Below are 27,095 nucleotides of genomic sequence, written 5' to 3' on the forward strand. Positions count from 1 at the left end.
TTCTACACAGGGGCAAAAGCTGAACTATTTTGAAAATTGACCGCGATATATGTGTGTAGGAACAGCTGATGGTGGCCATAGCAAAGGCAAACTGCAGAGGATCGCGAGTTCAGAAACGCATTTAAATCGGTAAAGGAAGAAACACGCGTCACGTTTTTAACTTAGTTTAGGACGCAATAGATGAGCAGCCCCATACAGATTTAACCCGAGAGATACAGTACAAACACTGATCTATTATAGATATGTGATTACAAGCCGTGCAGAGTGATTACAAGTAAATAACACACTATTAAATACATATTTTGCAAACCACAGAAAACGAGGCAACAATTTTAATGACACTTACATGTTATGATCCTGAGGAAGATGAACTGTAACAGTTACTCACAAAGTCCCTGTCAAAGTCTGACAAAGTCCAATACATAATAGTCTCTGCTGCTCCTTCTTTTGAAAGCTAACGGCCGGCGAATCCCGCGTTGCAGCGTAGGTTATTGTATTAAAAATCTAAAAAATGATAGGAACAAACACAGCACTAGGTTGGCTTTACTGTGGTATTGTTGTGAAAATGAACTTTAACCCTTTATTCCCCTCAGCCGAATCTCCATCTGTCAGTGATCGTCATCTTCGTGTCATAATCAGTCCCATGATCTCCCACACTCTGCTTAGTGTCTGAAGGGAAAGGCACATTCACGTTTTACCGGATCCGGCACTACATATTTGGTGATGTACCGTATCGACGCATTCAGGCAAAAGATTCGAACACAACACAATTCATTAATTCCACTATTTCGTTAAACAATCCATAGTTTTAAACACGGTACTCTCTCAGATTTAGTTTTTATTCACGTAATGCTGTGTTATACTACATGGAAGGTCATTTTCAAAAACCCATAATAGGGGCTCTTTAAAGTTATGTTGAAAAAAATCTGTATATATACAACTAGGGTTTGCTTGTTTTTCACCCTAACATTATTTAAAATACGTCGCTAAGATTTTATGTTTTAGAAATGTCCGAATAAACTTTTGTTCAACTGATTGAGCCATTCAAAAAAAAATAGCATTTAACCCAAGTCTGAAATTTAATTTATAATGGTCTTTAAAAAAAAAGTCTCAAATTTGACTTGAAACCTGCAGAGACCCTGATATAAAAAAAACAATGCAGTTCATCATGTAATAAATACATTTTTATTTGTTTGACTTCTCTGAGAAAGAGATTTCAGATGATAGCTTGTAGAAACACTGAGAATAGAAACACTTGACTTCGGTTTGGAGCAAAAGGTGAGACAAAAGTTTCCAAAAAGAAACAGTCTGAGGAACCACTGGTCCATCTGTAATCCTAGACTACGTCATGATCGATTGACCATTAGTTACATTTAAAAAAAGCAAAGCCGCTGACCACAGAGAAAATAAAAAATGCTGAAAGCTGAAGAGTTGCATGATGGGCTGGTCAAGCATACAACCATGCATTCTAGTTCAGAAAGCCATCTCTAATTTCTGCCGTTCTGCATGCATATGATGTGGATTCATGCTGATTCTCTTACTGATAAAGTCCTACTGTACGGTTTCATTTCTGCTACATCACTGAAGCCCACTCGATAGATAAAGCAAGTCTGTTTGGGCATATATAAACTGATTTCATCTCATGCATTTCCAGTCTCACTTAAAGCCATAGCACTTATCTCATATGAGATGGCATATAAGAGCTTTTTCTGCATACACAAAACTCCTTTTATTACAAAACTGCCAGTGCAATCTGCCATTGGTGAAATTGAGTATAGTAGTATTGTGGTATATATTTGCATTTGATTGTAATTGCACATTTTACATATTAATATTTGGATATTTCACCCAAAAATGTCAATTCTGCCCTCATTTACTCACGCATTTGTTCATAAATCTATTTGAGTTTCTTGGTAAACCCAAAAGATGATGTTCTGAAAAATGTTGGTGCACACCCATTGACTTCCATAGTAATTTTTACCCCATACTATAGAGGTCAATGTGTGCCATCAACTACCATTCTTCAAAATATCTTCTTTTGTGTTCAACAGAGGTTTAAAACTATTCATTTTCCTTCGGCTTAGTCCCTTATTTATCAGGGGTCCCCACAGCAGAATGAACCGCCAACTATTCCAGCATATGTTTTACACAGCGGATGCCCTTTTAGCCGCAACCCAGTACTGGGAAACACTCATTCACACACACGCCCATACACTACGGCCAATTTAGTTGATCTAATTCACCTACAGCACGTGTTTGGACTGTGGGGGAAACCGGAGCACCCGGAGAGCAAACTCCACACAGAAATGCCAACTGGCCCAGTTAGGAATCCAACCAGTGGCCTTCTTGCTGTGAGGTGACAGTGCTAACCACTGAGCCACCATGCCACCAGTTTAAAACCACATGAGGGAAAATAAATGAGGCATTTTTCTTCAATTTCTGGCTGAACTACACCTTTAATAAATCTAATAATCGTCAAAAGATTCAAGATTCGAGTCAGTAAATATAATTTATGCATCTCAGGCACCAGGCAAGTTGCAGCTGGACTGAACTAGTTGCAGTGTTGATTTAAGCTGGGTGTACACTGTGCCATTTTATAATCCATATTTTGCCAGATCTTACAGTATGACCCTGTATAAAAGGCAACTATATGACATCAACTGTATGATCTTTGGTGACAACTGAAAGCGTACAATATCAATCATGCCACGTTCTCACATTTATCCTTTTCAAACAGCATGTCCGATCTATGCGATCGAATCAAAATTCAAGGTTCGTTTAATATCCCAAATTCGTACAGCGTACACCTCGCTTCAGCTCGGGATCATCAGTAGCAGAGCTGGACACTAGAAAATATGTGCAGGTCCATCTATATAGGAAGTTACAGTACATTTAACATTATTCATCAGTTGATTTAAGCTTAATGACAAACAAGTGTCTCGCTGTACAGAATTACGGTAAACAGAAAGGAGCAAGATGGGTTGTGGATTACAGAATGACCTTTTTTTTGCTTTAGAGTAAATGACATAACAATAAAAACAAACCTTTAAGAAGTCATCACTGGAAAGCACTCTGAAAAAGACGATGTTTTCAAAACCAAAAGCTCTGGAAAATATGTAAACTTTTCTCATAATTTGTGCACAGAAGTTCAAGAAACTTTTCTTTTCATTTTTCCATTGCATCATCTTTCTTAAGGCTGATTTATACTTCTGCATCGAGTGATCGGTGTGACCCATGACGCTTGCCTTGCGCATAGCCATGCATTTGAATGCTGGTTTATACTTCTTTGTTGAGTGATCACTGTAACCTACGGTGCCTACCTTCTGCATAGTCGTGCATTTATACTTCTGTGTGTTGTTTGTGTTGCTCTGCAATAACACTTCCGAATCACTAGCTGGCAGCAGGTTTTTATGTTCCTCTGTGTCGAGTTTCTTCACGGGTGTTTTGTTTTTTCTGAACGCTAGCTTATTGTACAAGTAGCTAAAACTCGCTTATTCAGAGGCAGGAAACTGCAGACGTGCAACAACTTTGATCCTAAAGGTAAACACAAACAAAAGTTTCCGTCTGGAGCTCCTTCACGGGACTCCACACTTGTAAACACTCGCTCCATTGGGCTTGCAGCTCTCAGCACCACCCACACTCATCACAGCTACCAAGCCGACCAATCACAGAGCTTGCGCTACATGTCGTTTAAGAGGTTCATGTTCGCGTCAGCCACGGCGGGAGCGATATGACCACGCGAAGGCTGAGCCGGACGCATAGCCCTCACCGACGCTGACGCGCACCTCTCAAAAAATGTAACTACACGTTGTAATGACGCATAGCTTAAGCTCTGTGATTGCTTAATTTTGTAGCAGTGATGAGTGCAGGCGGGACCGAGAGCCGAGCGAACCTGTTGGAGTGTTTACAAGTGTCGAGTCCCGTGAAGGAGCTCCAGATGGAAAGATTTGTTTTGTGTTTACCTTATGATTAAAGTTGTTGCATGCCCGCCAGTTCCTGCCTTTGAATGAGCAAGTTTTAGCTACTTGTACATTAAGGTAGCATTCAGAAAAAACAAAACACCAGCGAAGAAACTCGACACAGCGGAACATAAAAACCTACAGCCAGCTAGAGTTTTGGAGATGTTATTGCAGAGCAACACAAACAGCATGCAGAAATATAAATGCACGGCAGTGCGTAAAGCATGCACCTTTGTTCACGTCGATCACTCAACACAGAAGTGTAAACTAGCCTTTATACTTCTGTGCGCTGTTTGTGTTGCTCTGCAATAACAACTCCAAAACACTAGCTGGCAGTAGGTTTTTATGTTCTTCTGTGTTGAGTTTCTTTGGGGGTGTTTTGTTTTTTATATACTCTGCAAGTAGCTAAAACTCGTTTATTCGGAGATGGGAACCGGCAGACGTGCAACAACTTAAATCATAAGGCAAACACAAAACAAAAGTTTCCACCTGGAGCTCCTTCACGAGACTCCACACTTGTAAGCACTTGCTCCTTTGGGCTTGCAGATCTCAGCACTGCCCACACTCATCATCGATACCAAGCCGACCAATCACAGAGTTTGTGCTACACGTCGTTGAGATGTGTAGTTACATTTTTTTGAGAGGTGCGCATCAGCGTCGGCATCAGCCACGGCGAGGGCTTTGCGACCATGTGAAGGCTGCGCTTGACGCAGAAGTATAAAGCCTCATTCACACTACGAGCGACTCATAGCAGCAAAGTGACAAGCGACTGTTCATTTCAACAGAGTGAGGGACTTCCTGCAACCTCTGTCTACATAAGCGACAGCGACCGCTGGTGATCAGGTGAGCGTGTTGAGCAATGCTACAAAGTTGAGAATCCTTCAACTTTATGCAAATGAAGAGTGACTTTCTTGAGCGACAACCAATAGGAGCACCAGTGGAGCTTACGTAATCCTCTCAGCTCGCTCAGAGGCCGGTTGTATTCTCCGTGCTATAGACCTACACTGACCTGCGTTAGCGGCAGATCACTCCCAGAGCGACAGGCAGCTACAAAGTCACTGCTAGTGTGAATGAGGCATCAATCAGCCTTTAGTGTCAATTCAGTGTTTTTATGGCAGTCACCAATTGCAACCTGGAATGAATCAATTATAACATCCAGAAATCACTGGTCGTTTCGATTATATAGCTTGGTTGAATTACAAACGCCAGATTTATTCCTTCAAACAAATTGCTGGTCATGATTAAGGCACCCGTATCCATGAGACAGTTACCATTCAAGTACATACAAAAGAAAAAGTCCTGCAAATAAAAGCGATTCCAATTCATCCTTCAAAAAGTCTCCCAGATTTTTCACCCAACCGAAACTACTGGGAATCAGAAGATTGACACTGTACAACAAACACGCTTTGAAGAGCTTCTGTGCGACTCATTGACCTATCAGATGAGAATAAATACACACCCCCGACGTCCCAATTCAACTTGAGAGTATCAACACAAACACAACATACAATATATAAAAAATCATTCTATAATAAAAGGTCAAAGTGTGACAAACCTTGATAAGACTTCTAGGGATACCTGTCCCTTCGAAAGAGAGCGCTGATCGTTGTCTTAAAATATCAAACCCAGTGTTCAAATAGATTACGTTTGTTGGAGATTTCTCTCAACTACTGTTTTCAACATCAAAATATTGTGTGTGTATATAAAACGTCTGACTGTTGAATCCATTTTTCTGTACCATGCGGTCAATGGACATATCCAATTCTTCCTCGATGACGTCTAGGTCACCATGACGTTTCTAGTAGCAGGGCAGGAAATTTTGCGAAGAGGTGAGGAAAAAGTGAGGGACGTGTTGCTGCCATAGTAGCATGCTAAACAGGGAGGTAGGATAGTGGAATTTCTTTCTAATTTCTTTATTAAAAGCTCCTCGCTATCTAAAATGGCTTGATATCCTGGTATCTGTATGGAGTGGTCAGATTTTGTTGTCCATCCTCTTCTCTACGGCGCTGAGCAGCAGTTTGGAGTACTGCTCCAGAAGGGCTAGTGTCCTGTCGTCACCCAGTGTTGGCTCGCTGTTAGCTAAAGTGTGCACAGCATTAGCACTGGGCGATTTTGGCGGAGTGTATGGTGGCAGACAATTCAGCTCATCTCTCATGGCCTCGAACGCTTCAGACAGCACTCGAGACATTTCCTGCTGCTCCTCGCTGGAGTCGGTGGAACTGCTTAGCTACAGGAGCAACAACACATATGCAAAGTTAGATTCAAGTCGCCCGCACATAACAGTTTAGGCAGACGTGTGGGCTGAAGTGCAGCCCTGCTCTGCAATTACATGCAAATGCGGCCAGATGATAACCTACCATTTTGTAGAGGTGGGAGGCTCTTTTAAAACTGTTCTGCAATTCATTGGCAACCACCCTACAGGCATCCACGCTGAGAGATGTATCTGCAGACAAGAAATGCAGCTCTGTTAGGAGTCATACTGTGTTTTACCAAACAAAACTGTACAATTTTGACATAGAATAAAATTGAAACTAGACAAAGGTGATTTTGAGCAGTGGTACTCAACACAAAGTGATTCAAAGAAGTATTGCATGGATTGATATCTTGTGTTGTTCCTAACCAACAGCAACCCAAACCATTAAAATTGAGGACAATGATTGATCATAAAAATACTTTTACAGGATGAGAATTTAATGACTGATCGGTGAGTATTTAGGCCAAATTTCACACAAGTCAACCTTCTTGATAAACCTTCATGTTTATTTAACTTGGGTTACAGCTTATCTCCAAAGCAGGACTGGGCAACTATGGACCTGGATCACTGTTAAATTCCTTTAGAACAGGGGTGACCAATCCTGTTCTTGGAGATCTACCTTCAGCTCCAACCCTGATCAAAACAAACTAACCAACGTTGGGCACCCCTGCTTTAGAGTTTCACTCCATCTCTAATGGCTCGTTTCCACTGACTGGTACGGTACGGTACGGTTCGGTTTGGTACGGGTCACCTTTATCAGGCTTGCGTTTCCACTAAGAAGGGTACCCTTTTGGTGGGCGTGGTGTATGACAGAAAGTTTCAGTCGACGTCATTCTAGCTCGAGGAAATGTCTACAATAAAGCTGTAAGGGTCACTTACATATCATATGAGAAGTGCTTCTCACAAAACAGATGCTTTATACATGTAAACACTTGTGTAGAAATGTTTATTACTAACCTTTCTATGAACATGAGTTGATTATAACTGCAGATCAAAGACAGTGCGAAACAGCCTACTGTATCGTCTGTAATTATATTAAATAACTAAATAAATGAACATATATAAACACATACAGCCCCTTACAGTCTCCGATATGTTACCAACTACAGAAAAACTACATATAGCAGACATTTCGCCCGTATTTAGGTTTAAAATCAACACAAATTATAGCCTACAGTCAGTGAAAACCTCTCATCTGTGTCTGTAATCTTCAGCAGCACATGTAGCCTCTGTTAGAGAGTAATTCCGTCATTCCCGTTATTATTAGTCCGAAATGTGAAGATAATAAGTTAGTTATACATGGCATTTTGTTCATGTTTGCTGAAAAATAACGTGCTCCTTTTTTCCGGCTTCTCCTTTGTTTCTTCACGCTTCACTCTCGCGTTTGTCAGTGTCTGACAGGATCGGGTTTTAAAAGCACGTCAATAATCAAGCGCAGGTTATTATCATCAGCTCAAGAAGTTTGTTATTTCAGATATAATGTTAGACGCGCGCGAGCGCTAGCAAGAAAGCGAAACCGCTCGCGCCTCAGACTGGCTCAGAAAAAACTACAGGGCACAGGGTAAATCTGCTCTTCTTCTTGGCTTTGTGGTTGTTCTTCCAGACGACGACAAGGTTTGTTTGAGCCCGGGTCGACCATGACTCGTTATTATATGTATTTATAATTCCGCTATAATCTCTCGGCTGTGTATTTCAAACATGGCGGGTTTTTTGTTTTCATTCTGGCTTGTTGCGTAAGCAAATGACGCCTCACTGTAAACCAATAGCGTTCAGCTGCGTGTGTGGCTCCGCCTTTTGGTACCCTTTCTCGTGTTTGGTACACTTTCGAAACGGTGCCGAAAAAGTGGTACGGTACGGTTCGGTTCGGTACGCTTTTTGACAGTGGAAACGGCCATAAAAGCGTACCAAACCGAACCGTACCGTACCCTCAATGGAAACGGGCCATAAGGGTGTACTTCCACTATATACAGTTGTCTTGAACTGTGCTGAAGCACGCTTGTCCTCCCTCACCTCTCCCTCGACGGCCTGCACTCACATTGCATCCGAGCCAAGGCAAGCTTACGTCATTGATGATGCGCTGTTCATTTTAACAGAATAGAAGTGCTCTCGCTCAGCACATCATTTCTTTAGTTATATCATTTTAGTTGTTTAGTCGACACACAGTCAAATAATTCACCAAACAGATCAATCACTTTTGACGCTCATAAATAATCATAAAGTCCTCGTGCTGCAGGTATTAGGAGGTTTGCTGAAGGTGCAGCTGACGTGCAGCGAGGGGTTTGCGTCTTTAATAAACTACGACAGTTCACGTTCATTGAAAATTAAGAATGCTTAAAATCCAAATGAAAAAGTCCCTTAAAAGTCATGTCTCGTCTTCAGTTTTGGGCTCAGGCACACTTTGCACTTACACTACAAGCGTACCGCACCAAAGCCCAAGTGAACCGGGCTCTGGCACACCTCTTCCAACCGGGTCAGGGCCGGCCAACTGCGCTCACACTTCTCAAACGAACCAGGAAACGCGCCTGGGCACGGTTTGGATAGTATAGTGTGAGTGTGCCCTAACACGCTTGCTTGTAATTTTCAAGCAACCCTGACATAGCTGATATTTTTCATGTGTGTTTGATTAAGGATGGGACGAAACTCTGCATGACAGTAACCCTCTAGGACCAATATTGGCCACCCCTGCCTTAGATAAATGCAGTCCTCCAGAAGCAGAAATGGATATACGAGGTGTGTCCAATTAATTTAGGTCTAGCCCTAATTAAATGGGGTGATTGATGTGATAGACAAGTGTAGTAACCCATACTCAAAATTTGATTATTTCACCAATGCAAGTGCTCACCTGCAGCAGGTGTTTCCACACTTGCCACTGTAATTTAGTACTGTTTCAACATAAGTGGGACTATAGAGATGCTTCAAAGTTAAGCTGCCTTTACTGCCATGACATCATCGCAAACCGTGGTAGCTACTGGTAGCCAAGAGCTTAGCAATTTCGGAGAAACTTTTTCATTTTGTGTCCCCCCCCATCAATTTTTTTTACTAGATCTACAACTCAGCTACTAACAAAAGGAATGTCTGTATTTTGTCTATTGACTACGACATAGACATTTTTAGTCCTGATCATTCAGCGATCACAACTTTGGCTGTGGTGATACTGGTTTCTTGTGTCACAATGAGTACTGCTTAGCAGCAGTGTAGCGTGTAATGGCAATTTTCACTGGCCAATCAGTAATCTGAATGGTTTACATGTTACATTTTAGTATCAGTACAGCTCACCTGGAATATTTGATGAGGTGGTACTGAAAAATACCATGTAATAGGTACCATACACACTGGAAAACCTGCCAAAAGTGAGCGGTCCCAAGCAATACCATGCAGTGGAAAAGCATCATATGTTAAGTGTGGTATGCGCATACGGTACATTTTCACACTGCATTACAGGTGATCCTTTAAGGATCATACATTACTAGCAAGCATGCCAACTTGGTCCCTTAACTTGTTGAGCACCACCACTTTAAAGGGCAAATGTAAAAGTGTTAGTAAGAGCATGCCTCACCCTGCAGATGGTAATGGTTAATGGATGGAGAGGGTGGAGAAGAGATGAAGGAAGTGATGGAAGACGTGGAAGGTGAGAGAGGCCAGAGCCCTTTGGTAAAAAAGTGTTTAGACAGCCCAAGACGTAGCAAAACAGAAGATGGAGTGAGGGAAGACTGGTGTCCTGGCAAACCTGAGTGTTGAGCTCCTGATGAAGACTGAAGAAGACTGCACTGGCTCATGGGAGAGCACTCCGCCTCAGAAGTATCCTCATTATTTGGCTCTGCATCCGGTTGAAGTTCAACATCTGTTAAGTTTTTAGTCTGACTGGGAACAAGCACCATACTGAGTTCAATCTGGTCTGGGGTTTCAGATGGGCTCAAATGAACAGCTGCGACTGGCTGAATGATGCCGCTGGGAATCTGAACTGCTGAAGGAGTCATCGATGGGTTTCTACTTAAGGGCTCTTTTTGTGCAACCTTGGGGCTCTTGCTGCTTGGCGAGAGGGAAGATAAGAAGGGTTTATCAGGAAGAGGATTGGGTATGTCTATATGGAGCAGGGGTCGAGCACTGCCAGTCAGTTTGACCTGGAAACCTTTAGAGGAAGAGTTTCCAGAGCCAGCACTCAGCGTGGGTACGACTGCCGCATGAGGAGTGTAGGGGCCTGGAAATGGAGAGGTTGAAGTATTAGGGCAAGGGACCTGCTGGGTAACAGGAGTGGTTGGCTTGCTCTGTGAGGAGCTTCGGGAGTTGGAAGAGTCCGAACAAGAACCCCGGTCTGAAGATCCTGTGTCTTCTCCTATTTCTACAACATTCAAGTTGTCGCCCATAGAAGCAGAGCGGGAGATCTTGGCCATCGAGCTAGTGGTGGGACTCATGTAGGAACGTGCCTTTAACTTGGTAGGTGTGGTGGTGTTGTCCCTCTGCAGGGCAGACGTGGGGCTGATGAGCGGGACGGTGGGAAGGGAACGCCGTGGTCTTTCAGAGGCTTGGGGCTGTGGATGAACTTCCTTAGAAGGAAGACTGGATGTCTGAACCGCATCAGCTGTTAAGAAGAGGGAGAAAACTGTTGTGAAACAAAGAGCCTTCGAGTTATTTTTAGCTTTAGCAAATACATGTAGTTAATTTTTACTACAGAGAAAAGGCACCGAAGCAACATAATGTTGGAAAACATTACAATTTTTTTACTTTACATCACTCACGGGCTGACTTTGTAAATAGTAGCAGGGAAAAGCGGAGTATGTATAATACACTAAAGTGTGAGTCTGTGTACCTTATACACTACAGATTTTCTGAAACTGCATGTAATTTTCGCAGAACAAACAAATCAGGCTAAAAATCTATTTCAGCCAAAAATGAAAGTTCTGTTATTAATTACTCTCATGTCGTTTCAATCACCTGAGAGATTCGCTCATCATCACAAGACAAATTAAGATATTTTAGATGAAATCCGAGAGCTCCCTCATCCTCCATAGACAGCAACAATCACAAGACATCCAGAAGAGTAACCAAAAAGACTTTCAAAATAATCTATGTGACTTTAGTGGTTCAACTGTAATCATATGAAGCTCCAAGAACACTTTTGTGCGCCAAAAAAAAAAAAAACATTTAAATGACTTTATTCACCAATGTCTCCCTTATCGACGGTGGTCGGGAAGTGCAAAACAACATTACAAAGTGCGAAACACTTTTACAAAGCTCGAGACAAATTTACATTTTGAAAAACATTTTTACCTATCATAAGTCACATTTACGTAGGAAAAACTATTTTACCAAGGACGAAACAAATTTACATTTTAGAAAAAATTAACAAGACGCAAAACACTTTTACCAGTCCAGAAACAAATTTACAATTACAGATTCTTTACGGAAAAGGAATGTACCACACACCAGAAGTGGCTCGGAATGTACCACACACCGGGACTGACGCGGGGAAAAGTGTTGCCGTTGGTGGTGAGCACATTAAATTCCTGCTGTGGAGTACATGATGTAAATAAAGTTTATGGTGAACGAACATGGACTGCTGTCCAGAGTTGTTTTGCCCGTTTTGTGACAAACATATGAGCAGCATAACGCGATTTTGCTTTGCGTGTGGTCGGTGTTTGGAGTTTCTAAAGGACGCAGACCAAATGGAAACACCAGACATACAGCATCAATGTGTTCAATATTTTAACGAGGGCCACTCGTACGCTGTAATCCTGGACATGATGTCAAGTCTACCCGGTGTAAACATCTGTTTGAGGACTCTTAAAAATAAATTGAATGTAGCCGGTGTTACGGTTTAACTGGTGTCCGTGTTAACTGGTGCCCTTTTCCAGATGTAAACTATTCACGTTTGCAGATTGGCAGGTTCTTCACTTTTTCACAGCAACAAAACATGCCCATACCAAATAAATATTCTTAATACTTGGTGTCAGTGTCAGTGTAAACATTATTGATTACTAATATTTGTGTGGCAGAACAATTTATAACCAAAATTAATGTAAATAAATAATTGACATGTCATCAACGGGATTCGAACCCAAGTCAAATGGTTCAGTGCCAGCATCAATCGACCTATCTAACTGAGCTATTCAGGTCTTCATGTTAAGGCCGTTTCGATATCTTTATCAGTCAACATATTCCGTGTTTTGATTGTTTCCATGTTTCTACACACTCTCACGCTGATATTTTCTCAGAATAGCTCAAATATGTTTTATTGCAGTTGGTCAAACCATCATTTTTATAGTTGTAGACTCATGGTAACCTGTGTCTACAAAGTCGCACATGAGCTGATATTTTCCGGTGTGTGGTATATTCCGCGTCACTTCCGTTGTGTGGTACATTCCCTTTCCCTAAGGAATCTGTAATTGTAAATTTGTTTCGGGACTGGTAAAAGTGTTTTGCGTCTTGTTTCGTCCTTGGTCATTGTCGTTCATCCCAAATATCTTCATTTGTGTTCTGAAGATGAACAAAGGCCTCAGAGCTTTAAAACAGCATGGGTGTGAGTGAATAATAACAGACCTTTTATTTTTGGGTGAACTAATCCTTCAAGTATTACTTGATCCCTACACCACACACATTTATGAATCAAAACCTTTCTTAAAAACAACACTATATTATTTTCTGTATACTTTAGAGGCTAGGTCTACTAGTGCAACTAACACAAAACAGTATCATAAACACTGAATGTGAATTACTCTATCACCATATTCAATAGTTACCAGTGTTGAGGAAGGTTACTTTGAATTACAATATTGAGTTACTCTCCTAAAAAGTAACTAGTTGCGTTACTTAGTTACTTTTTATGGTAAGTAATGCATTATTAAAGTTATGATACTTTTATATATACTTATAATACTTGAAAATAATGCTTGAAGTATTTATTCACCCAAAAATGTACAATTTGTAGTTGATTGTTCTAATGTTGTTTCAATCACCCGAGACATTCGCGTATCTTTAAAACACAAATTAAGATATTTTAGATGAAATCTGAGAGCTCCCTCATCTTCCACAGACAGCAACAATCACAAGACGTTCAAAGTCCAGAAAAGTAAGCAAAAACACTCAAAATAATCCATGTGACTTTAATGGTTCAACTGTAACCATATGAAGCTCCAAGAACTCTTTTGTGCTCCAAAATGTTTTAAAAATGACTGAAAATGTTTTAAAAATGAATCCAAATACTGAGTTACTCATTAAAAAAGTAACTAGTTCCACTTTTTATGGTAAGTAATGCGTTCTGTTACTTTTGAGTTACTTTTCCATTACTCTTTCTTGGCTGAGGCTTGATGTCTTTCAGAACTTTCAGGGGGTTTGTTTCCTCTTTTTTTTAATAGACGAGCTCTGCAATGAAAAACGCACTATATAACCTTCACCTCCATTTGCTTTTTTCTTTGATGCATTTAAAATAATGAGACAAATTCCATTGCTGTAATCTAAGGCTCTGGCCTGCCATCTTCATTTTTGTCTGTTCTCGCGGGGGAGCAAATTCTCACAATGAGTGCGTGATTCAATGTAACTATGTTAATTTTACTTCAGCAATTCCTATTTTTTTTAAAGGTTAATTAATTAAACTAAAAAGTAACATTATTTAATTACATTATTTAAAAAGAAACTAAACAATTATTACATAATTTCGAAGTTTATTTTTGTTACTTTACTCATTACTTAGAACATTATTACTTTATACAAGTATCCATTAATACTTAGAATATTATTACTTAATACAAGTATCCATTAATACTTAGAATATTATTACTTAATACAAGTATCCATTAATACTTAGAATATTATTACTTAATACAAGTATCCATTAATACTTAGAATAATATTACTTAATACAAGTATACATTAATACTTAGAATATTATTACTTAATACAAGTATACATTAATACTTAGAATATTATTACTTAATACAAGTATCCATTAATACTTAGAATAATATTACTTAATACAAGTATCCATTAATACTTAGAATATTATTACTTAATACAAGTATCCATTAATACTTAGAATATTATTACTTAATACAAGTATACATTAATACTTAGAATATTATTACTTAATACAAGTATACATTAATACTTAGAATATTATTACTTAATACAAGTATCCATTAATACTTAGAATATTATTACTTAATACAAGTATACATTAATACTTAGAATATTATTACTTAATACAAGTATACATTAATACTTAGAATATTATTACTTAATACAAGTATCCATTAATACTTAGAATATTGTTACTTAATACAAGTATACATTAATACTTAGAATATTATTACTTAATACAAGTATCCATTAATACTTAGAATATTGTTACTTAATACAAGTATACATTAATACTTAGAATATTATTACTTAATACAAGTATCCATTAATACTTAGAATATTATTACTTAATACAAGTATCCATTAATACTTAGAATATTATTACTTAATACAAGTATACATTAATACTTAGAATATTATTACTTAATACAAGTATACATTAATACTTAGAATATTGTTACTTAATACAAGTATACATTAATACTTAGAATATTATTACTTAATACAAGTATACATTAATACTTAGAATATTATTACTTAATACAAGTATACATTAATACTTAGAATATTATTACTTAATACAAGTATCCATTAATACTTAGAATATTATTACTTAATACAAGTATACATTAATACTTAGAATATTATTACTTAATACAAGTATACATTAATACTTAGAATATTGTTACTTAATACAAGTATACATTAATACTTAGAATATTATTACTTAATACAAGTATACATTAATACTTAGAATATTGTTACTTAATACAAGTATACATTAATACTTAGAATATTATTACTTAACTCGCCTTTAGTTGGTTGTACGATTATAGAAATAATGACAGTCACATCACGACTATTATGCATTCATTAATTTCAAAACTACTAGTTTAGTAAATCACATGAAAACTCCTTATATTTTAAAGTGTTATTTAATGCTGCTCAGTAACTAAATAATACAGCACAAAATAATAATAAAAACAAACAATAGTCCATTTCTCTTAACAATTAGTGAAAGGTTTTTTGGCATTTAAATACAATAATTTTACACTGAAAATTACAAAATGATGAATGAATAAATAAATAAATAAATATAAATATATATATATATAAGAATACATTTTAAAAATTGTATTTGTCTAATATAAATCTAAGCTACATATTAACAAATGTATTCAAAGGCTGCTGAACCTCTGCCTGAAAAGCGCTTTTGTTCAACTATATTCCAAAATTGTTTGGTATTTTTCATATGATATTTTTTGCTCTTTTGAGTAGAAATGTGCTTATTTCATACAAAGTATGAAGCTGATCGATCTAGTTTTTGTCATGTGACTCATGGTGCGCTCGCGGCATTCTTTCAACTAGGTGCACCTGGCGTGCGATCCACGTTCGCATCACTCCCAAAATGTGCATGGTAAAGATGCGATGCGATGCGATTTGTGATTGGCCCTTAGTTAATACTCTCAGCCATAGTTAATCCAGTGTGCTTGCTTATTAGCCTCTCTATAATTTAAACTAGCGCACATTTGGCATAACTTCATTTAGTTGCTGCAGCTTTGTTCTGTGCAGAAACGCGCTGTTGAGAAGCCTTTACGATTAATTAACAATGATAAAATAAAGAGCGGTTAATAGTGAAATCGGTTAATCATTGCATCCCTACTCACGTTACTTGTAATGTGTTACCCTCAACACTGATAGTTACAAGTTCATGGATGCTTTACCTTCAGAGGAGATGTTGTGGATGGACTGAGCTTTCCTCATGCCTGCAGAACTGTTGTGATTTGCGGCCGCTTTAGCGACAGGGCTGATTAGTCTGCGGGAGTCCATCACAGGTGTGCGTTTCTTCTGGATTAAACGCTGACATGATGACCTCTCAGAGCTCTGGGATTCCTGCTGTTTGAATGGACTCTTATTCTCCATGAGGGGCCGCACTTCTGAGACGAGGGGCCGTACTACTCCACTGGCGGTTTTAATGTCACTGTTTTTGTTTGAGGGGAATGGGAATGCAGTTCTGGTGAGGAAAGAAAGCACGGTCAACTGCAAGGGCTTGGTCATTTAATGTTTTCTCTGATCAGTGAAATCAGGAAGAATTTTCTAGACAAGGAAATATATTGTCTTGTTTTCAGAAATAATGAGTCAAAATTAAAGAGCCCATATTATGGGTTTTTGAAAATGACCTTCCATGTAGTGTGTAACACAGCTCTAAGTGAAGTGAAATATCCAGCTAAGGCTTAAATCTGTAAGTGTACAGTGTTTAAAACTATTGATTCATCTATAAAAGAGTCGACTCATAGTGCTTCAAACGAGTCGTCTTGATAACGAGTCATTAGGTGTTTCGTGATGACGCAACTATGAAACACAAGTAGTTGTGCGTGCAAACCCAGGAGATTTGAAATCTGCGGCCCCGCCCACTAACCCAGAAAAAAGCCACACGCACACACACACACACACGCACACACACCGGTCGAATGAAGTCATACTGTGCAGATGGATATTATTGATAGTCTACCCAAAGACTAAACCTCAGCATTATGGCCCAGCCTTGAGCAGTTCGAGTGCTTCTGGAAACTACATGCTTACAAAGACTTCATCGGCCATTTGTTCTATGCACTATGAAGCGTGTATGCACTGTGACTACTTTTATATTGTTGATTAAGGCTGTCAGTTTCGACCAATAGCAGCAGGCTGTCATCGGTCCAATCAGCACAGATTAGCCTCATGCAAAGGAGGGGGTTGGGAACAAATGAATCACTGAACGATTCATATGGGAGTCGCTGGGATAATTCGGTAAAAATAAATGCAGATTATAAGACCATGAAAGTGTTTTTTGATCTTGCATGCATATTAGACTGTTGTTGGAGACCCGTACAACCAAAATATGACCCTATTTCATGTATAATAGGGGCTCTTTAAGTGAGTTTTTCCTTAAAACAAGCTAAATAATCTGCCAATAGTGTATGCAAAACAATCTTGCTTTCGATTTGAAATAAGTTGATTTTTCTAGCCCCATTGGCAGATTATTTTGCTCAATTTTATACTCAAATGTCATCTGGTCAAAGAGTGACTCCATTTTACCTGCTAGGAGAGTTCTGCGAGAGGAACTTTGAAGACATGCTGTCAGAAATATTTGGAGTTACTCTAGTTGGACTTGCTGCCAAAGGAAAAAAAAAAGATTAAGAGAAGTCTTTATTATAATACATAAGGAAAGCGAATTGTGAACATGCATTGCGAACACCCTACCAGGGTTGTTGAGGTCTGACAGGTTTGCAAAGTGCCTCTTAAGAAAAGCCTCCTGGTCTGGGGTCTGAGGTACAGGAGTCTGACCATCATTCTTCCTCAAACCGTCTTCCTCTTCCTCATCCAGATCCTCCATATCCAGTTCTGATGAGTTTCCGTCTACACTCAGCGGCTCGGTAGGCTCAGAGTCTGCATAGAAACATACACAAGGAGTTCCTTTTTTGACACACTGTCAAGTGCTCTTAATATTTCTGTCAAACCCTGTCCAATAATTGCTATAATTTTTGGTTTATAATATATTACAATATTACTGCTTTTGCCTTACTGTTAGCCAGAAGGCAAATATTGCTAAATTGGAAATCTTCGTGTGCCCCTGCAAATCTGTCCTGATTGAAAGCATTTTTTCTTTTTTCTGTGGGGTCGATTTGGGTTGGGATAAATGTAATGTTTTGATTGTTTACATATATGTATTTCATTATTATTCTATATGTTCCAAACTAGCAGGATACTATGCATTTCGCATTTAATGTACTTACTGTTATTCAAGTATCAGCTTAATATAAAAAATTTATACAACAGTCCTGTCTGGTTCTTGAATCTGATTGGCCGATAGCCAAAAATCAACTGTTTTGTCATCACTTTAGACATTACGCTAGAGAATCATTCAGATACTAGCTCTAAAGTGACGTTTGTGAAGTAGCAAGTTTCTGCTGTTCTGACGTCAGCTGCAGATGTGTATGAGTGGCGGAAGAAAGTAGTTCCTCATACAAAAGGGTTTTTGAGACTTTCCGTGTTTGATCTGCTTTTTTATACACACGATTATGCCGTCGAACAGTTGTATAAACGCAATATCATACGAGTATTAGTGCAAATATGGATGTATATCAGCACTGGTGGGGGCACTAAGGCACTCGGACTGCGGCCTCAAGCCAACGCACACTTCCCACCAGTGCCGATATACAGTCATATCGCACTGCTACTCGTGTGATATTACTCATATATATAATAATAACACAGAAATATACACATCTTCATCTTAAGAATCTATTGCAAATGATGCTTTTATAAAATGATGGTTGGAGTCTGTTAGTTTTGGAGAAATCTACCTTCTCCAGGGTGTTCTGGGCTGGACAGGCGGCTGCTGGAATACTCCATAGAGCAGGCGCTGTCTGGACTCTGCTTCTCAGGACAGGAGTTCACTTTAGAGCATCTCACTCCATGAGGTAACTTTTTCACCTGATACTCACTACACACATGCAAAAAAAGAGAGATTGAACAGATATTTGAGGGTGTTTTAGATCATCTTATGAATTATAATTACACAATTAAAGGACACTCCACACAAAAATGACAAATGTGTCATCATATGCTCACCAAAGTTCTAAACTTGTATTACTTACTTGCATTTTAAAAGAACTTAGGCAAGATTGGGCAAGTCTAAATGGATCATGTTGTTGAAACCACATATGTACATTTTACTTCTCCCAAAATATTAACAAAAAAACATGCGTGAGTGTGTTATAAGCTAGACAGAGTCAGATATAATAGTACAAATACAAAACACAATAGCAACGCCACAGATAATGGGATGTTAGTTTTGTTTCATTCAAAAGTTCTAAACTTGTATTACTTATTGTTCTATGGAAGATACAGTATATTTACAGTATACACTCAACAAATTATCTGGGAATTTTCCATGTTTTCAATGCATTCAGGCGATCTTGCAAGAGCGCTTTTAGCTTAGCTTAGCATAAATCATTGAATCGGATTAGACCATTAGCATTTCGTTCAAATTTCTAAAAATGTATAAGTATTTTTCCTACGTAAAGCTTAATACTTCTGTTGTTAAATCGTCTACCAAGACTGACGGAATATGAAAAGTTGCTACAGCAATAAGGCTGCAAAGTCACTTGATCATTTTGCCAGAATGAGAGTATACGTAGCTCTTAGCCATATTGGTCTAGAACAGGGGTGCTCAACCCTGTTCTTGGAGATCTACCTTCCTGCAGATTTCAGTTGCAACCCTTATCAAACACACCTTTATGTAATTATCAAGTGCTGTTCAGGTCCTAATTCATTGGTTCAGGTGTGTTTGATCAGGGTTGGAGCTGAACTCTGTAGGAAAGTAGATCTCCAGAAACAGGGTTGAGCACCTCTGGTCTAGAAAATGCAAACTTTTTAATTTTTAACTACAGAAGAGTCAAGCTTTAATTTCATTTTTTATTTTTTATTTCTATAGCTCTTTTACAATGTAGATTGCATCAAAGCAGCTTAACATCGAAGAAGGTCTAGTAAATTAATACTGCTTCAGTCCGGTTTTCAGAGTTGAAGTTCAGCTTAGTTGAGTTCAGTGTAATGTAAATGTCACTGCTGAAAGCCCAAACACTGAAGAGCAAATCCAACGTTTTGTGATATGGATCACGTGGTTGGGTGTGTAATTCAATTAATTATTTTTTTTAATAGGAAAATTATTGAAAATCTTTAGTCAATTTTGAGAGATGCTAATGGTCTAATCTGATTCAATGATTTATGCTAAGCTAAGCTAAAAGTGCTCCTGCCAAACTCAGAGATTGGCTGAATGAAATCAAAAAATGTAAAACTACTGTTTAACACTAGGGGAGAGTTGTAAACTGAGCCTTTTTTAAGTGGACTGTTCCTTTGAGAAATGTAGTGGTTCCCAATTTTCCTTAAAGTATCATTGTATTTCACAGAAGAAAGTCATTTAGAGAGTTTTGAAGCCACACAAGAGTGAGTAAATATAATTATTTGGGTGGAGTATGGTTTTCTAATGAAACCCACCTGCCGGCAAGACTGCTTTGGTCTTCACATCCTTCAGGATACAGCACCTCTGTCTCTGGGGTTTGAGGAGGCAGCTGGATGTAATGAGGACGTGTTTGTCCATTCTCTTCAGGCATCTACAGGAAAGAGACAAAAAGAGACAAAATGTCACATGAGAAGTTTCCACTTTATTGCATGCCGGTTTATTATTATAGCACCATGCTTTTTACATTTTATGGAGGATCAATAAAATGTTGTCACAACAGTTACATTAGTTGTCACAATAGTTACTGTCTGAAGACGTCTGTGTCTCACCCATGCAGCGAGGGTCTGCAAACTGATGGTGCTGCCGAGATCTTGATTCTTAGGTGCTGGAGGGTCTTTTGGAGCATCATGGGATTTGCTTGGGAACAGGGGCATGGCGAAAGACTCCAGCTGCCTTAGGTCCAACATGGATTTGACCTTTAGATCGATACTGCCCATTCTCCTGGACCAGCGCCGTCTCGGCCGTGAACCTGAACTCTCATGTTCAGAGCTGCTAGATTGCTGAGAAACAGAAAAATGAAAATTCTGTCATCAGATACTTACTCTTGACTTATTTAAAAACCTATTTTAGTTTCATTCTTCTGTTAAAGGTCCCGTGAAGTGCTTTGAAATGCACAATTTTATTTGATGTTTGACGTAATCTCAACCGAAACATGAAGGGCATAGAGTAGCTACTCCCCACTTTAAAAAAACAGCCAATGGCATTTTGTTTTATCACCACTCTGCCACAGAATGGTTAAGTTCAAGCGCATCAAATGAGAAGCGTCTTGAAGGCGGCTGGGCATGTCAGATACTAGAGAGCATTTGATTGGTCAAGATTTGATGAGAAACTGAAGTGATGGGAATAAAACCGTTGATCCATTTAGGTGGAAGTGACAAACTACAAGCTTTACATGTTTACATCAGTTTTATATCTCCTAAACAAAACCAAATGTTGTCACTGTTTGGTGCACACTAGTTTATAGATATCCTAAAAATGAACAATACTGATTCTAGAATCAAAGAGCATAGAATCACCAAGAGGCGACACTCTAGTGCGATTTGGGAAACAGCCACTAGATGGTGTGGCGGCCATTTTGGAATGAAAGTTCCAATAGAACAACAGCATGTTATAAGTCTGTAAAATAAACTATTAAAAGTGCTGATGATTGTGATAGTAAGTGTTGTATTGTCATCTTTCAGGTTGTATCACAGCTTTAATGCGCTTTTTAAATAAACAAATAAAAAACAAAGCATCTGCTTGCCATCGTGACAGCAATAAGATCCAATGGACGGCAGACCGCTTTCACTCCAAAATGGCGGAATCTGGAGCTGTTGCTGGACGCTGATGTTAAAATGGAACGTTCTATTGAGTGTCGCCTCTTGGTCATTCTAAGCTCTTTGCTAGCATCTAAAAAACTTTATTTTAATTTCATGGGACTTTAAATACAAATATTTTTTTTTTTTTAAATGCTAGTTGCTGGCTCCCATTGACCAAAGTCCCCTTAATGCAAGTCATTTCACTCAGCTGCCTCTTTGAAACGCCTCTTGGGCAGTATGTTAGAATGGGTAAACATCAATCTCCAAAAATGCTTGCCAAGCTTACGATTAAGTTTCATATTAGGAATCAACAATAAAATTAAGCAACAACTGTCTGTTTATTTCTTAACGTTTGAATCACACAAAATCTGCAGAAACTCCGAGCTCCTCCCCCAGAGAATCCTCAGTCTATAGCGATCACTGATTGGCTCCTTTACTAAAAGGCGGGGCTTCATTCGCCATATTGACCGTTACACTTTTCCCTATTCAAAACTATACGATATCTTCTAAACGCAAATTTTGTCACTGTTTAGGTGCGCACTAGCTTATACATATCCTAAAAACTAACAATACTGATACTAGCATCTAAAAAACTTTAATTTAATTTCATGGGACTTTTAAACACAAAAATATATATTTAGAAAAATGCTAGTAGCTGGCTCCCATTGACCAAAGTCCCTTTAATGCCCCTTTAACCTGTCCTTAGCTACTGTATGGCCTTCAGTCACAGGATATTTATGTACTGTCTGTTCCTAAAGTGCAGACTGAGATGGGGAAAACGGATTTTAAATACGCAGCATCTTTTGCATGGAATAATTTATAAACAAAGTTGCCGTTTAAAGAATTGTTTTCACTAAATGCTTTTAAAAAGAGTATCAGTGATTTAAACACAGGCTTGTAGATGTTTTGAATGGTTTGTTTGTCAATGTGTGATTCATGTTAACTGTCCATTGTTTTTTGTTTGACCCATCTGACATGTATACTGCCTAACCTTTGCCAGTTCACTCTTGTAAAAGTGATTTTTAATCTCAATGTGTCTTTCCTGGTAAAATAAAGGTTTTAATAATAATAATAATAATAATAGTAAAAATGCAAGTAATTTCACTCTGCAGCCATCTTTAAAACTCCTCTTGGGCATTCTGTTAGAATGGGGAAACATCAAATTCTCCAAAATTGCTTGCCAAGCTCACAATTAAATTTAATATTAGTTATCACCAATAAAATCACACAACTGTCTGTTTAATTTCATTTGCAAACGTTCGAATCCCAGAAAATCTGCAGAAACTTACGTTTGGTCTGAGCCCCTGCCCTGGAGAATCCTCAGTCTATAGCGATCACTGATTGGCTCCTGTACTAGAAGGCGGGGCCTCATTTGCCATATTGACCGTTACACTTTTCCTCATTCAAAACTATACGAGAAACATTTGTATTCTATAGTCTGTGCATTGACTTCAATAGTAATTTATTTTCCTACTTAGGCAGTCAACAGGTGCAAGTAACCAGCATTCTTCAAAATATCTTCTTTTGTGTTCAATCAAAGAAAGAAACGTTTAAACCACATGAAAGAGAATAAATAATAATTTTTGGGCTGTACTATCCCTTTAATAAGCACCAGCTGCGTGAGAAAATGAAAACTAGAATGATGTGACATTATCGTTCTTACCTTCTTCATGTGGGAGTTGAGAGTGTTGTGCTTTTCTTCAGAAGATCCTTTCAACAAGAAACAAGCGTTAATGTTAACAGCTCACAAAGCTTCAAATAAACATTTGCACAAAGTCTCGCCCGATAAAAAAACACAACGTGGCCAACCCCAAACCAAAAGAGCTGAATAAGTATATAAGATAACAAGCCAAACCGGTTTAGTATGAGTGTGTTACCTGTGTCCTCACCAGCACTGCTGCCTGATGATAAGTGAGGGAACATCTCATCTTCCTCCTCGATGCCTTCTTCCTCTTCCACATCTTTGTCACTGTCGGACGACATGGTGCCAATGACTGGAGCGCTGTGGATTTCTTTCCTTGTACTGACACAAACCAAAAAAGCACAGTACAAAATCACTATTTGACTACCCACTACACAATTTTGCATTTAAAAAAAAACGTCTAGATGACATTTTTCATTCTTAAAAGAAGTCTAAAAGGACGTCTAAACCAGGGGTGAATAAAGTTTTTTCATATAAAGCCGAGAGCCAAAGACAAATATACCGCACTATTTTACATTAAAGTCACCATGGGTAATTTCCTAATTTATTTCATAATATTTCAAAATAAATAAACATCAGTTTTTGAATTCGGTGTAACTTTTTTAATTATAACAATGCAATAAAAACATAAACAATCACATTTATAACACAGTGGAGTTCAATGCTGAATACACTGGTTAAGCAGAATCTGCCTTTGACTTGATTTGCTCACCAAAGCCTCTGCATTGTCCCCTATCAGTCGAGTGACAGTATGCATTGAAATTGAAACATTTAATTTTATTTAGCCTTTTCGTAGCTTAACAATGAAACAAACAAATAGAAGGTTACAATAAATTTGAAATCTCTAAACCATCCCCATCATTCTCCCTTTATTCTCAGATGGGATGGCCAGAGTTTGGTCATCTCTTTTCTAAACATAGATGTCTTGACTAAAACAGGGCAAAATTTGGGCTGTCAGTGAAAATTTAATATATGTCTAACAATAGTCCAGACCACAGTAGTCAACATTTCAAGTTAATCAAAAATGTTTTTCAAAGATTGACCCAAGACAAAAGGGGAGTACACTGTAAAAACTATCCGTAAATGAGCAGTTTTCTGTATTGTTTTTATTTGTATTTTCCCCATTTATTCATGCTTTTGAGTGGCATTATCGGATCTTTCTTCCAACAACATTTAACCTGCGAAAAAGTGACTTTTATGAACATTTTATTAGTTTAAACTAGGTGTGTCAAAACGTTTTCTTACAAAGGGCCAAAAACCAAACTTGACTGAGGGTGGTGGGCCGAAGCTAAATATACCAAACTGTGTTACATTAAAGTTGCCATGGTAACTTCCTAATTTAATCATATTTAAAATGTATAGAAAAAATACTTTAATCGTATTAATCATTATAAACGATTTTTAGATTTGATAATGTACTTCTTACAATAAAACCATAAGCAATCTCCTTTATAACACAATGGAGTTCAATGTTTTTTTGTTTTGTTTTTTACAAAAATAATCAAATTTCACTCGATAGTGGAATATATGTGTCCTAAAAGCGCTTTTAGCAACGTGCCACACGTAAATATCTGTCAGCATCTAAAACATATGTTTTAGGCAGTGGTGTAGTCGGGGCTATACACACGTATACTCAGTATACCTACTTTTTTCCACTAGCTGTTTGGGTATTACGACTTCTGAGGATCAATAATTGTGTATACCCTCAGTATACTCACTTGTTTTGCTGATTAGGCTTCCCTAATTTACGTGTATTCGCATCCCCTTTAACTGTATACCAAATGTTTCTCATCTTAATTTGTTTTTCGAAGTCAACTGAATGATGTCTCGCTGAAACGTTCAGGTAAAATTATAATACAGCATGGACGGGTTGGGTGTGGAATAGTACACCCCCTTTTTTTTTTTAGGACTACACCACTGGTTTTAAGGTTTCATGGCCCTTTAAAAAAATCTGATTAATTCACATTTAATTGAAACATTTAATTCAATTTTGTAGCTCAGCAATTAAACAAACTAACTCCACTGTAAAACCCAGTAAGTTAAGGTAACTCAAACCGTTTGAGAAAACTGATTGCAACAAACCAATTTAAGTTCAAAAACTAATCCTAATGAGTGCTGTGAACTTAATCTATTTGGGTAAACGAAGCAATTCGAGCACAGTGAAACCAGATAAATGAAGAGAACTCAAACCAACTGAGTACTGTAAAACTCAATAAGTTAAGGCAACTCAAACCATTTGAGGATAACCTTCAACACGGAGTTCAAAACTCTTTTAAATGAGTAGAATTAACTTTCAGTAAATTTTGAGTTAACTGCACTCGTTTTATTTAATAAAGTTGACTGTTGGGTTTTACAGTGTAACAAACAAAAGGTTATGTTAAATTAGAAATGACAATCTCTGTTTGAGGGATTTGCCCCAACTTTCCCCATAATTTGTCCCTCTCTTGGTTGGCGGGCCAAATCGAAGGTTACAGTGGGCCAAATTTGCCACACAGGCCCTAGTTTGGGCATCTCTGGTTTAAAGTAATATATTGTCTGGGCTGGTGTTGTATATTATGCTACAAAAACCTTGTAATAAGCTGCCAGTACATTTTCTGTTATACTATAATCGGCCAGCACGGTGGCTCAGTGGTTAGCACTGTCGCCTCACAGCAAAAAGGTTGCTGGTTCGAGTCCCAACTGGGCTCGTTGACACTTCTCTGTGGAGTTTGCATGTTCTCCCCGTGTTCACGTGGGTTTCCTCTGGGTGCTCCAGTTTCCCCCTCAGTCCAAAGACATGCGCTAAGGGTGAATTGAATAAACAAAATTGGCTGTAGTGTATGAGTGTGTTAATGTGAGAGTGTATGGGTGTTTCTCAGTACTGGGTTGCAGCTGGAAGGGCATCTGCTGCGTAAAAAAATATGCTGGAATAGTTGATTCTGCTGTGATGACCTCTGAAATAGAGACCAAGCCGAAGGAAAATGAATGAATGAATGAATGAATGAAAATGTCAATAGAAATCACTTTGTTAAACGGTACAGTTGAATTTTCAACATTAAAAGTCGACAGAGCAGAGATGAAGCTCCCATATTGCGATTCACAAACATAAATAAATGGAAAACACAAAAAACAGATGTTTTTTACAGTGTAGTCATCAAAAAGACTAGACTGCACATGTGTACACATTCATTCCTGTTTATTTGTCAACTAGTCTATTGTTAAACTACTGTTCTATAAGATTTTCACTGAAAGCCCAAATGTAGCCTCATTTTAACCAAGATGTCTATGTTTAGACATCTATTAGACTTCAATTAAACACACACACAAAAAGACACACACAAAGCTTGCTGTGTAAAGAGTGTGACTGGTTTCATACCTAAGTGTGTGTTGTTTGTTTGGAGGAGTCTTCTGTACAGGCCTGCTGTTCTGTTTCAGGTCTGAGAGCCGTTGTCTCATATTGATGGTCAACTCAGGAGAGAGCCGCCACACAAAGATACAACTAAACACACACAACACAGACATATTTAACATTGAGATATGGTGACCGAAAGATAAAAATAATTGACAAAAAACAATAATTGATTCTTCAACTGACAAATGTGATTTGCAAACACCCACCTGTCTCCAGACACAGTTATCAGATGTCTGCAGTCATTAGTAAACTTCATTCCTGTTACAACCTCTAAAAGTGGACAAAAAAACACTTTAATTTGTACTTAATTTAGATTTAATTTGTGGAGTTTTTCTTATACAAGATGGAGCATTT

General features: G+C 38.2%; 1 protein-coding gene across 2 annotated transcripts in view; it reads right to left on the minus strand.

Annotated features, from left to right (window-relative positions):
- Positions 1-1,162: 1,162 nt before the first annotated feature.
- Positions 1,163-27,095, minus strand: part of mapkbp1 (mitogen-activated protein kinase binding protein 1) — a 119,810-nt gene continuing 93,877 nt past the window's right edge. Inside the window, exons 18-30 of one of the 2 annotated variants that reach the window (XM_056477701.1) lie at positions 26,948-27,011; positions 26,706-26,828; positions 23,526-23,671; positions 23,312-23,358; positions 20,620-20,850; positions 20,326-20,441; positions 18,633-18,772; positions 17,530-17,715; positions 17,365-17,440; positions 16,011-16,300; positions 9,770-10,792; positions 6,317-6,402; positions 1,163-6,186 (exon numbers count right to left, since the gene is read on the minus strand). In XM_056477701.1, coding sequence (XP_056333676.1) covers positions 5,932-6,186; positions 6,317-6,402; positions 9,770-10,792; positions 16,011-16,300; positions 17,365-17,440; positions 17,530-17,715; positions 18,633-18,772; positions 20,326-20,441; positions 20,620-20,850; positions 23,312-23,358; positions 23,526-23,671; positions 26,706-26,828; positions 26,948-27,011 — 2,783 coding nt within the window. In that variant the 3' untranslated portion in view covers positions 1,163-5,931. Of the gene's footprint in view, positions 6,187-6,316; positions 6,403-9,725; positions 10,793-16,010; positions 16,301-17,364; positions 17,441-17,529; positions 17,716-18,632; positions 18,773-20,325; positions 20,442-20,619; positions 20,851-23,311; positions 23,359-23,525; positions 23,672-26,705; positions 26,829-26,947; positions 27,012-27,095 lie in introns of those variants that run through there. The other variant, XM_056477700.1, reaches the window with a different exon arrangement.

This window comes from Danio aesculapii, chromosome 17 (genome assembly GCF_903798145.1).
Source record: "Danio aesculapii chromosome 17, fDanAes4.1, whole genome shotgun sequence".
In the NCBI taxonomy this organism is placed as follows: Eukaryota; Metazoa; Chordata; class Actinopteri; order Cypriniformes; family Danionidae; genus Danio; species Danio aesculapii.